The 12,621-nt window shown below is 48.2% G+C and overlaps 1 protein-coding gene across 6 annotated transcripts in view; it reads right to left on the bottom strand.

Moving 5' to 3' along the window:
- SPTBN1 (spectrin beta, non-erythrocytic 1) overlaps window positions 1-12,621 on the bottom strand; it is a 112,467-nt gene that overhangs the window by 8,781 nt on the left and 91,065 nt on the right. For all 6 annotated transcript variants that reach the window (XM_056487311.1, XM_056487315.1, XM_056487313.1 and 3 more), the window contains 13 exons: window positions 11,526-11,789; window positions 11,033-11,257; window positions 10,798-10,887; window positions 10,326-10,604; window positions 9,114-9,244; window positions 7,668-7,872; window positions 6,788-7,162; window positions 4,885-5,129; window positions 4,447-4,585; window positions 3,467-3,551; window positions 2,716-2,912; window positions 1,665-1,771; window positions 1,053-1,116 (listed from right to left, as the gene is read on the bottom strand). In XM_056487311.1, the coding sequence (XP_056343286.1) occupies window positions 1,053-1,116; window positions 1,665-1,771; window positions 2,716-2,912; window positions 3,467-3,551; window positions 4,447-4,585; window positions 4,885-5,129; window positions 6,788-7,162; window positions 7,668-7,872; window positions 9,114-9,244; window positions 10,326-10,604; window positions 10,798-10,887; window positions 11,033-11,257; window positions 11,526-11,789 (2,406 nt within the window). The remainder of the gene's footprint in view (window positions 1-1,052; window positions 1,117-1,664; window positions 1,772-2,715; window positions 2,913-3,466; window positions 3,552-4,446; window positions 4,586-4,884; window positions 5,130-6,787; window positions 7,163-7,667; window positions 7,873-9,113; window positions 9,245-10,325; window positions 10,605-10,797; window positions 10,888-11,032; window positions 11,258-11,525; window positions 11,790-12,621) is intronic.

The following is a 12,621-nucleotide window of genomic DNA, read 5'->3' as shown; positions in this document are numbered from 1 at the left end:
GTGTTCATTAACTCCAGAGACATTCACTGGCATTGTCATGGCTGCAGTGAGGATTCTTGGCATGCACCCTGACTCCCCTGGGACACTCCCTGCCAAGGAGCAAGTAAGGCATGGAGCATTCTGCCTGCACCTATGTAAAATGAAGAGCTGGGATCTTAGATGGTGTATTTTATTTACTTTATAAAACAAAGCATCACCTCCTCTCCCCAGGGGCTACACCCTGCTCTCATTTACACCCCTGCCTCTCTGGTGCCCAGAAATCAAATTGCTACAGTGCCAGCTGGCCAGGACCAAGGCCAAACGGGGCCCCAACACAGCAAGATCACAACTCTGCATGAGGACTAACCCCCCAGATAAATCTAGATACTGGTTTTGAATGGTTTATTTCACGTTTATTTGCCTCTGCAGTCAATGAGTCCATTCTGCATGGAATGTTATACAAACTAACCTTAAGGCTTTTATTTGCCCACAGCCACACTCCCCCCTCCAGGCCCTTCCTGCCCAGCTCACTCATGTGGATTATCTTTGGCCTGGTACATAACTCTTGCTAATGCAGCTGATTTAATAAAGTTGCCGTGCTGAGACCTGTTAGTATAACTCGATGCGTCATACCTGTCAGGTCCTAGTGCTCTTCTTCATTAGGATGTAATCTCATTACATCTCAATTACTCATATAAAGGACGCTTTCGCTGGAAAATCTTAATACTATTAGCGACATGAAAAACTCACAGTAAATAACATGAAATAAATGTGTCACCTTAAAGCAACTGAGTGTCAGTGGGGAGATTCAAATAAACAAAGATTAAAGTGAAGCAAATATATGTCCAAGGGGCTGCTAATTAAATAAAAGTCAACTGATGGGAAGGAAGAGAAAAGCAGCAGGGAAATCTGAAGCCAAAAGATGAAACCAGTACCAGTAAACCATACTGAAAAAAGGTTTCTGTTGCTGCAAGTGATTCTGTGGCTCACAGTCCTGACCACGAGCGGTCATTGGCTGTCCTTCTGCTAATAAAGTTTTTGTAGTTTTGGTAGGTTTGGGAGCGGTAACTAACCCGTGGAGATTCCTGGTCTGAGGGCAAACCGTTTTGGGAAACCTGCTCTCCTTTTGTCCCATCCCTGTTGGAGAGAGGAAAAACAAAAGAAATTGTGTAAGGTTCTTGGAAGCCACCCATCTTGTTCAACAAAATGAGATTTTCTTAACTGAATATTAATTTTAGAAATTCAAGCATGATCCTAAAATCCTCAGGCCTGACTGAATAAATCCAGGGTGAAATGAGATTTAACCAGACTTTACTGACACTTACCTTACAAATAAACCTCCCCCCATCACATAAACAATTTCATAAATGCCAGTGTTTCATGGACATGGCTTAAAATCTGTAAATGATGCTCATCAAAGAAAAAAGCCAAGATTGCTCAGAAACTGCAATTCAAGGCCCAGGGGACAAAAGCAGCATTCCCACTTTTGGGCCAGGGGTGCCTCTGCAATGACAACTGGAAAATGGAAACTTCCAGAGAATTCAGGGTTTTGGGAGAGGTCCTGTCTCCATAAACCACCAAGTCTTCTAACAAGGGTCATGTTACAAACCCCCAGAACCTCCTCTCCTCTTAGAGCACATTTTCAGCCCGAGGGTTCCCCGAGGGAAGTGCAGGGCCCAGCTCACCATTGCTGCTGGGAGTCTCCATCCTCTGCAACCTTGGGCTCCGGAGTGGGCGGCTGCCTCTTCCGCTCCTCCTCCTCCTGCTGCCGACGCACTTCCAGCAGTTCCAGCTGTGAAAAGAAACATTTTCTAATTAAAAACACTGCTCATTTTTCATGGGGTGGTCTAGAAATTAACAACTCTGTATGTGTTTCTGAAACATCACTGAAGTTAAAATGAATGGGGATAAAATTGGAAGGCATCAGTCTTTAAAAGCATTTGTGGCACTGAATTTGTCAGGGAGGGCATCAGCATCAGACCCTCTGACAGCAGCCCACCACTGGCCATGTCTATTTTCCAACTCATTTTATTAGAACAAAACCTGGACAAACAAGAAAACAACCCAAGGTACTAAAATATCCAAAATGGCATCTTCTTGTGTGCTTGCCAAACACAGAAATAAAATGTTTCCCATCTGAATCCCTGAAATTGCCCATCTCCATAAAACCAGCCTGATTTGTGAAGATGCTGAGAAACTCCAGTTCCTTTTGTCTGCAGCTGTGACACTCAGTGTGTGTGAAAACCCAGGCCACTTCAACTGTAGTGTCTAAAGCCAAATGTCCAAAGATGGTAAATGCTCTCCAAGCATTAATAACTGACATTGCAGCTGTGTTCAAATTGGAGTTTGGGGTTTTTTTGGCTCATTGTGTCTTCCTGTGGGACAACACAGCCTTGCACTGGAGTGGTCACAACACAACAAACATCACTGTCACTGCCCCCATACCAGCACTGTCATCTTTAACCAAAAATAACTGGCCAATCAGTACAGCAGAGAGTTGGAGCAAACTGCTCAGCTCTGAAATCTCCTGCTGACTCTTGAGGTCATTTATCATTTAAGCCTTTTCCTTGCAGGTTGTTGAGTTCAAACGAACCAGAGAGGGTTTTTTAGCATGGTTTGAAACAGGAAACTTCAGGCTCTGTGTGGCTGGCTGAGGTGGATCAGGAACCAGCCAACAAACAGAGGTCAGGTTGGTGATGTGGGAGTCATGGAATGGCAGGAGGGTCAGCCACTCACCGTGGTCAGTCTCTCCAGAGCTGCAAACCTCTCGTCCCAGGTGGCTGCGGATTTCTCAAACGCCTCGTGCCTCTTGATTAGTTTCTCCACCTCGTCCACGCTCTGCCCTATCTCACGGCTGGACAGGTAGGGCTCCTGTCCCAGCAGCCAGGCCTCAGCCACGCTGGCATCTCTGGAGAACTGGTGCACCTCCAAAACTGAGCACAGAGAGCACAGGTGTCAGTGCCAGTCATGTCACAAAGAGCATCGTGGAGTCCCCAGGCAGCTTTGGGATTTACCTAAACCCAGCTCAGGGGACAAAGCACATGCACTTGGCTGAGTGCTCCCCTTAGCTAAGCTCAGTGAAACTGGGCACTGAAAATAAAGACATTTCTCCTGTTGGCTTTGCTTTAAGGAAAAATACAAGCTCCATTTTGCAAGTTTACTGTGGTTCTTTTGTTCTAATCTGCTGTAACCTACTAATTTCAGCATGGAAATTGGAATGTGACACCTGCAGATACAGTAGAGCTGCTGCACCGAGCTCCAAATTTGATCATATAGAGCAAGACCTTTGGTGCAGGTTTCTTGGTTTCAAATCCTTTATTATTTAACAACCAACATGTGTGAACCTTGCAGCTATTCCAGCACAAACACACTTCCAAGCACTGTAACAGAAAAGTGAGGAGCTGCAGGTTTTTTTCAATGCTCAGAAAGGCACAATGAAGAAAGTTAGACATGGCCCAGCCCAAAAGAAATCCGAGGGTGTCCTTACTCAGTCTCAGCCACTCCCATCTGTCTTCCCATTTGTCAATCATTTCTTTTCTCTTTTCTGTCAGCTGCAGCAGCTTTTCCTTGATCTGGGTGGAGAGAAGAGAGCAGGGCTGTTACACAAGCACCAGGCAGCAGCTCCCCCCAACCCTGCACTGACAGACACTGCAAGAGTTCCTCAGGAAGTGACTTCACCGGGCAAACAACAGCTGCTTTTCTCTTCAAAGTATAAATAAATGTGACATTTCCATTAAAATATCACATTTACATAGGCATTCAGTGTCTGTGAAAAGCTACAGCACCCAGAGTATTTGATAAAAGGGTGTAATGGGCAAACAAATGTAAATAGTGCAATCAGGCACTGAATCTTCTGCCCTTTTCCAGGGAATAATGCAAAATGTGCTGCTCAGCAGAAGGTCTCCCCTTCCTGAGAAGGAAGTGCCACACAATGTTTGGTTATCCTCCCTTCCCCAAAGGGAGGCAGGAGAAACAAGATCTAAACCTCTATCTATCCTCTGGCCTAGACATCTCAGAAAATAAATCAAGGCTTTAGAGAGTTGGATACAGTTCTCTTAATATTTCTTGAATTTAGTCCCTACACAACAAACATTTTCCTGCTCACTGCTCTAGCAGCCTCTGCACACATTCCATTTCCCCTGCAGCAAGTTCAGGCTGTCTCACAGCTCAGGGAGCTCTGCCCTTGCTCAAGGAAGACACCTTCCCACCCCAGAGCCATTCTCTGCAGAATGGAATGCAGCAGCTTTGCATTTTCTGGGCTGAAAACCACACTTTAAATCTCGAGGTCACCTCTGTTACCCACCATGAATTGCTGGAGTGAAGCTATACCCTGATTTCCCAACAGCACAGGAGTGCAGAGTCCCTGAGGTGACACTTGTCATGATTCCTGTGTGGGTGACACAGGGCAGGTTTGTCCCCTAGAAGGAACCCCCAGGAGCCCATGGCTGTCTGCAGGGAGCACAGTACCTCCTCAGATGCGTAGTGTTTCCTGGCCAGCAGAGACTTGCCAAGCTCAATGCACGTAGTGAAGCTGTCATTTCGGGCATCAATTTCTGCTTTGATCCCCTGGTGATTGTTCATGAGGAGTTCCACAGATGAAACATCCCTAAAGGGATCAGAAACACAGATTTCAGATTTAACAGCTGCTACATTTGCACACTGACCCACAACTCAGTGAGGAAAAAATGGATTCCTAGATTGTCTTTGTAGCTCAGGAGCAGCACCACTGTGGCCTGAATCAGAGATCAAATAACCCCGGTGTGAGACCAGATCTCTTTGGGTACAGTTCTCCATGGCAGTTATTCCAGCAGCCACCCACAGGAGCAGGAGGCTGCAGCTCCAGGCTCTGAAAGGCACTGTCAGTGGCACTGACCCCAGGTGCTCCCCAGGGATGCCCTGCCTTACCTTGGCTTTTCCTGGGCCTCTATCTGCCGGATAACATCCTCCATCCAGAGCATGAGATCCCGCACCATGCTGAAGAAGCGGAATTTGTCTCCTGTGTCCACCAGCCTCACCCTGCGGCCCTCACAGGCATCCAGCAGTGCCTTCCACGCCTCCAGGACCTCGTTCTCCCTCTTCTGGATGTCATCAGCCTTGTCCCCAGCGTAGGCAGCCTGGAGGCGTGCTGCATCTTCCTGCAGCTGCCGCACCTGCGGGGTGGGGGAGACAGAGCCATCAGTGCTCTGTGAGTCACAGCTCCAGGGACACTTGTCTGCTCATTCACCACTTGAGGGGCTTTCTAAAGTCACTGCAAATGGATTTGGTCTGTCCAGGCTAGAAAGCGCTGTTAGGAAGGCAAAGAACACTGTAGGGACCCCAAAAAATAGCAAAGGTTTGTCACTGCCTGAACTGCTGCCAAAACAAAGGGAGTGTTACATGCCAGGGCAAATGGGGAACATTTTCATCATCAAATTCCCTGCCTCTCCAAGTAACAAAGGCACCTGGGAACTCTGTAACCAAACCACTGCTGCAGATGATAGAGGTTGTTTTTTAAAAATGTGGATAATGACTTCAAAGAGAAGAAAATATGAAAATGTGGCAATGTTCAGAACCTTCTACTATGAGAAATCTTTTCCTTTCAAACAGTGTCTTGGGATGGCAAATGCTAATTCTTGACTGTTTTCCATATTTTTCAAGCCAGGAAACATTCCATTGGCTTTTGTCTAATAACTAATTTTTTTTAAAATCAAATCAAACAGACTTCTAGCTACAGGCACAGAGACCATGTCTCTCTCAAAATGATCCACCTTGGTGCTCTGGCTGTTTCACCCAGAATTTATCCTAAGTGCCTTCCCCACAGCTCTGTGATGTGATTACATATTCCTTCATTTAGGTCTTGATTATAATTACCTTTTTGAGAGACTGGGATTGATGTTTTATGAATGTCTCCTATCTTCTGTATAAAATCTACAGCTTCTGAAAGTAAAACACTCAGAAAATCAAATACTTGCTCTATCTCCTTTGTTTAAGTGTAAATTGCAACATGACTGAGAATAGGCTGGCAGCTGGGCCATAAAAGCTCTTTCCTGACCTACTGGGATAAATGCAGTCAATTGTGATTCCTCCATTCCTTAAGCAACTTGTTCCCTTCCCAAATTCTCCTTGTGGCAGCTGAATGTTGTATTTTGATTAGAATCCCCCCTGTGCTGTATGAGCAGCTGCCACTTTCTACTGGGTACACCTTGGCTTCAAGATTCAGATTTAGATCCAGTTTGGATGCTTTTAAAAATCTTAGCCTGAACTGTGGATTTTAAATCTCTTTTGCTCTTAGGAAGCACCAGGAAAGGCCATATTTAATTCAGAATTCCCAGGTTCATAACCAAGTCAGAAAGCCTCTGTGTAGGCCTTTGCCTCTCAGAAAGGAAAAATAAACAGTGCCTGGCACAAAGGATTTGACTGGGGCTTTTTGGTGTTTTTAAAAACACAAAAACCTAAACTGACCTACCAAAATAAAACCAAACCTCAAAAAGCCAATCAGGCTTATACATTCATTCATATTTTATACTTTAAACCAATCAAGCTCTGTGCCTTTCTCATTTCTTCTTGAGCCAAGGACAGGAAATGGAATAACATCCAACATTTGCCAACATGTACAGAAGCCTGTGTACTTACAGATTGCTACTTTAGATAACCAAGTGCAATGTCAGAGCAGCAGACACAGGTAAGGAAAGGTTGCAGGTGAGGCTATTCCCACAGCACTGCACGTGGGAAGCAGCTGCAGCACTCTGTCCCCCAGCCACGGAGGGGCCAAGGGCAGCAGCAAACTGTGCAGCTCAGGCTCCCACACCCCAGTTCACCTGCCACACACCTGGGTGCCCAGGGCCTGGATATCGTGCTCAAACGTCGTGTGCATTCTCTGTAGCGTTTCCACCGTGTTTTGGTCTCTGCCAAGCTCCTCGGGCAGTTTCTTATGCTTGTCCTGGATGCGCCCTAAGATCTCCTTGGCGTCGTGGTAGAATTTGTGCAGTTCGTAGGAGGCCGCGAGGATCTGTGTCCTGGTGTCAATGAGCTCCAGCAGGTCGGCCCAGGCCTCGTTCAGCCCGTCCTTCCACTCGGCGATGGTGGCGGCGTCCGAGTGGCCGGAGTTGATGAGCTCGTCGGCCATGTGGTTCACGGTGTCCACGCGCTCCTGCCCGATGTTCCCGGTGTCGCGGGCGAACTCGCGGAAGCGCTCCTGCAGCATCTGCGGGCACAACAGAGCCTCATGCAGGCCTGGGCGAGAGCCGCCCTCTGAGAGCCGCCCTCTGAGTGCACCCTCTGAGTGCCACCCTCTGAGTGCCACCCTCTGAGTGCACCCTCTGAGTGCCACCCCCTGAGTGCCACCCTCTGAGTGCACCCTCTGAGTGCCACCCTCTGAATGCCACCCTCTGAATGCCACCCTCTGAGTGCACCCTCTGAATGCCACCCTCTGAGTGCCATCCTCTGAGAGCCACCCTCTGAGTGCACCCTCTGAGTGCCACCCTCTGTAGTGCCATCCTCTGTAGTGCCATCCTCTGAGTGCCACCCTCTGTAGTGCCATCCTCTGTAGTGCCATCCTCGGTAGTGCCACCCTCTGAGTGCCACCCTCTGAGTGCACCCTCTGTAGTGCCACCCTCTGTAGTGCCACCCTCTGTAGTGCCATCCTCTGTAGTGTCATCCTCGGTAGTGTCACCCTCTGAGTGCCACCCAGACAGCCCCCCAGGACTCACCGTGACGTGCTCGTAGTCCTGGCCCAGCTCGTGGGACCCTGCCACCACCTCCCTCTCGGCGATCCACTGCTCCAGGTCATCCACCTCGCGGTTGAGCTGGAACAGCCGGTGCCTCTCGTCCAGCTTGCCCCTCCTCTCCTCAGCCAGGTCCTTCAGGCCTGCGTACAGCTTGTCCACCTTGGACTGCCGCATGCTGATGCGCTCGCTGGAAAAGCAGAGGGCCCTGAGCCTGCGCTGCCTGTGCAAGCACAGCCAAGGGGGAACTGCAGGGAATGGAAGCCACCTGGGGTATTCAATCCACAGAATGCATGCCTGCTGCAGGCAGGAATCTGACTTGGACATGCTGGACCAAGGTGAGCAATAGCTGGGAAGCTTGTCTGTCCTGCACTGCAAACCCCTGGCTTTAGAGAGGGGAGCTGGAATCCAGCTGTTTGTCTGGACACACATCACACCAGAGCCTTCTCCCAAAGCTACAGGCAGGGAGCAGTTCTTTTCCAGCTAAACTCTGTTTCATGGGTTTCTCACCCCTTAAAGCTCAGCATTTGCACAAGGGATGAATATTTCTACTCGCTGTATCTTTTGCGTCTATTTTGTCTGAGCCATACAGTGCTGTCAAAGTGCCTTCCATCGGCCTTGTAAAGCTGATGATATTACTCCAGCACTCAGACAGCTCAGTCAGGAAATCTGCTCTCATCAGAAGCAATCATGACCACAAGAGAGTGCTTTAGAGTTAAATAACAACCTGCCACCGGAGGCAGAGTGTGTCTGTCCTAGGCCAGTGCCACCTTCCTGTGCAGGCTGAGCAGTTAAATACATCAGCCTCAGAGTGGAATCAGCCTTGCAGCTGAAGCCAGTGGAGAATTCTGTCTGCTGAGCTGCAGCTCTTACAGCAAAATGGTTCTTAAGCTTCCTGAGCTCTCCCTCAGGGAAAGCCATTTATGAAAGATGAGATAAATTTACCAAAAGTAGGATGCTAATGTGCCCATGTTTAAGGCATCTGATTCCAGGCTCTGATTCTGCTGGATCTCAAAGAGAAGAGGCAGATCTTGGAGAGCACTGCAGAAGCATTGATGACAGTGACCTTCTCTACTGGACATTAAAGTTGGTTGGAAAAGCAGATCTGGACCTTGGCCTGAGGACTGCTCTGCCACTGAGAGGTTCAGCAGTGCTGGCAGACCTGCCCTGCCACCGCAGCCTGCACAGGGGACACAACTGACAGGGATTCCACGTGTCCAGAACCACCAGGAATTACATACTGACTCTGTCTCTGGCCAAATAAGGGTGGTCCAAAGGACACCTTGGATTGAGTGAGGCTGAACTCCTCTTCCTCTGTATGAGCCTCTGAGCTGCTTACTCTCTGCTGTGGTGTTTGTGTGTCAGAACCACCCAAAGAAGGGACTGAATCACTAAAAGAACTCTGATCCAATTAAAAATGGCAGTTAATACCTTTCTGGGTGATTATCTGCCACCAAAGTTCTGCTGGTCTTTGAAAGCTGGTGCACAGTTTCAGCATAATCTTCTACAGCTTGTTCCAAAATCTGGTGTTTCTTCAGCATGGACACTGCACTCTGTTCATCCTGTAAGGATGACAGAAAATGACAGGAAGAATTATAAGGAGCTGCTCCCAAGCACAGCTTGAAGACAAGTAATTCTACCAATGGTATAGAACAGTTAATGCCACAGCAAATGGCACCCCCAGAAAGCAAAACAATGAGTAAAAGAGATAATGCATCAACCCCTCTGGGGTGCAGAACAGAATTACATCAGCTGGGCATTGAGCATGTTGAGTTTCTTCTTCTATGAACCTTTTTATGTATTTCCACAGCACTGGTGCAGGGCTCAGAAACATGGAACAGATTAAGACACACCACTTGTCAGGCATCTCAACAGCAGCATGGGGCAAAGAAAAGAAATCCTACACAGTCCATGCCAATGGATTGTCCACCAAAGTGTCTGGAGAAGTTCCAATCAAAACATTTTAGGCACTGTTACAGCTAAGAAAAACAGCCCCCTACTCCCAGTGTTAACTGATATTGTCAATAAACCCTCTCAATTCAATATTTTGCACAGTGAGCTATTTGCAATAGATAAAAAAAAACAAGCCATTTTTAACTGGATCCTGAACACCTGTGGAATGTGTTCTCCTCATACAAAGCTGAGCTTTATTTCACCAGGGCAGGAAACACAGTGCATTTGTGTCGATAATAAGCTCCAGCACTAACACCTCCTTGGAAAACAGGAGCTAACATTCTCTTTGGTGTGGTCTGAAGCTGGGAGTCCAAGCTGGTGATCACTGGGAATCAAGGCTGGTGACAGTGGTACAAGCTGACTGACCACCAGGTCCTGTTTCACAGCCAGGTGCATTGTGCTGTCATTCAAAACTAACAGAAAACAGGACTTAACTGGACCACACTGGTAATCCTGACCTTGCAGTGAAGGCAGGCACAGAGCTGCCCTCTGCAGTGTGAGGGTGCTTCCCTGGTTCCATCCTGCACACTCTCAGAGATGTCAGAACAGACAGAAGCTCTACATGATCACTTCAGCAGGAAGTTAAATTTGTTTATGTCACCATTCCACAGCGCCACATTAAATTATGTCACCTGCCTCCCTCCAGCAAGGCAATTAAGGCCAAAGCAGTGTCACTGAGGAGCTGCTCACCTTGGCTTTCTCTTCTGACATCATGTAGAGCTCCTGCTCGCTCATCCAGGCCTCGGCCTCGGCTGCATCGAAGTAATACTGCTGCGCCCTGTGAGACTCCTCCAGGCGCTTGTGGCGCTTCTCCGTCTCCTCGATGAGGAGGTTCCACAGCTGCTTCAGGTCTGCAAGTCTCTGCTGAATGACCTCAGCATTGGGGCTGCTCTCTGTGATGATGTTCTGACTCCTCTCGAAAATGTCATCGATACGAGGCTGGTGGCCCTGGATTTCTTTCTGTAGGGTCTGCAGGGGAGAAAATTGACTGATGAGACAATGCACAAACGAAAAGGAAACACAAGTCAGGGGGGCAGCAAAACACACCACCAGCTCATGTGGACAGCCTGGGGCTGTGCCACCACCTGTGGCATTGTTTTACCCCATTTCCTTCCCAAATTAGTCAGCACTAAGGACAAGGAGGTATGGAGCACCTACTTACCTGATTTTTCTTTATTAGTAGCTGCACAGTCTGGAGGTTGTGTCCATGATCAGTAGATGTAGCTATGGGCATCCTCTCTCCGACCCACAACTGAAAGAGAGGAGTACACATGATTTCAAGCAACCCCCAACACAGCTGGGGCAGCAGAGAGAGGCTGGTGCACACAAGCTGCAGAAAGCAGCAGTATCCCAACATTCTCCTGTTGGCTGGGGAACTGGATTTCTTTGACACTCACAATTTCATCTTCCACATCCCGGTTGAACTGGTGGATCTCTTTGGAGGCCAGCAGGTTGGCCTTCCTCTCATTCAAAGGCTCCAGCAGCTCCAAGAATTTCTTTTCTACAGTAAGGCGTTTGCCATCGACTTCATCTGTGCTCTTGCCCTCTTGGCTCAAAGCCCTTGCCTGGCTCTGCAGCTCCTCTATCTCCTTCTTACGGACATCCATTTGATTCTCCAGCATCTAAACAGAAACATGGCAAAAAGGTCCTGAAAACTGGGATGGAAGCTGTTCATACACGTAGGGCATCAACAGCTTCCTCATGCTGGTCAGTGAGGATTTACCATGTTAATAATGGTTGTCTGATTTGTTGCTGGATGAATTTCTTGTTCTTCTTAAAGATACAGGAAAGGATAGGAAGAAAGAAAAGCAGTTCCTTTTCTAAACTGAAAGCCTGCCCTGCCTGTTCCTTTGAGTGCTGCCTGCCCACTGCACCCCATGCTCCGTTTACCTGCTGCTTCTTCAACAGGATGTTGACACTGGTGAGATCCTTGCCGTAGTCATCCGACTGGATTTGGCTCTCCAAACCATTCAGCCACTTGTCCAGGTCTGCACAGCTCTGGGTGAAAAGCTCTGCCTTGTTTGCATCGAAGAGACGCTGAGCCTTGGTCTGGGTGGTGGATTCAAGCTCGTCCCACATTTGGTGGAGACCTGTCAGCTTCTCCTTCACCACGGCCTCAGTCTCTGGCTTCTCTGCAATGAGCTGCATCCCCTCCTGCAAGGCAAAGAGCAACCAAATGGTGCCTCCTCAGGAGCACTCCCAGCCCGTTAGGGCAATTATCCTGATTAATAAGCACTCAGGATTCCTCATCTGCTGGCAGCATCAGCCACTCATTTTCTATCTCCAATTATCCAGTGACTCCTTCCAGAACATCAGCTCCCAGGTTCCTCTGCTGCCTGGAAGAGGATTTTTTAGCAATGGGAAGGTCAAGCAATGCCTCCTTTCCCTTCTCCATTGCACCATTCCCCAAAGGGAGCTCCTGGGGCCAAGGCTCAGGCAGGATGGAGCAGGGAGCTGAGCTGCACACACTGCCTTTCCTGAGGCCCACATCATCAGAGAGCCATGAACCCACAGCACAAAGCTGGGAGAGTTTGGGAAATACTGTCTTTACCCTGATTATTCCTATCTAATCTCTTCAGCTGGGTGCAGATGGGAATGCTGCCCCAACCCAGCACATTCCATATGGATGTTAACGCAGGGACTGTGACAACTGTGCACAGCCCTGGTCCTCTGCTGCAATCTGATTTTTCAGAGGCAAAGGAGAAGGATGTATTAGCATCACTAAAAAGGAACTTCCAGTACTAAGAGCAGCCTTCTAATTACACCATTAAAGGGTATTGCTATTTGTAGATCACAGAAAAGCCTCTAATGGGATATGGAGTGCCAAAGTGGGAGAGGAAATGAGCAATTAAGCTAACTTACACTGAACAGAAACCCACTGTCAGAGCTAAAGAGGAGACTCCTCAGTGCTCCAGAGCTGCACAGGAGAAATGGGGGGAGGGAAAGTACAGCTCATCACACTGTATTAAGGCTTCAAAAAACTTGA

The sequence above is a fragment of the Oenanthe melanoleuca genome, chromosome 3 (assembly GCF_029582105.1).
Source record: "Oenanthe melanoleuca isolate GR-GAL-2019-014 chromosome 3, OMel1.0, whole genome shotgun sequence".
In the NCBI taxonomy this organism is placed as follows: domain Eukaryota; kingdom Metazoa; phylum Chordata; class Aves; order Passeriformes; family Muscicapidae; genus Oenanthe; species Oenanthe melanoleuca.
The sequence above is the reverse complement of the archived record's forward strand: the minus strand, read 5'-3'. Positions and strand labels throughout refer to the sequence as shown.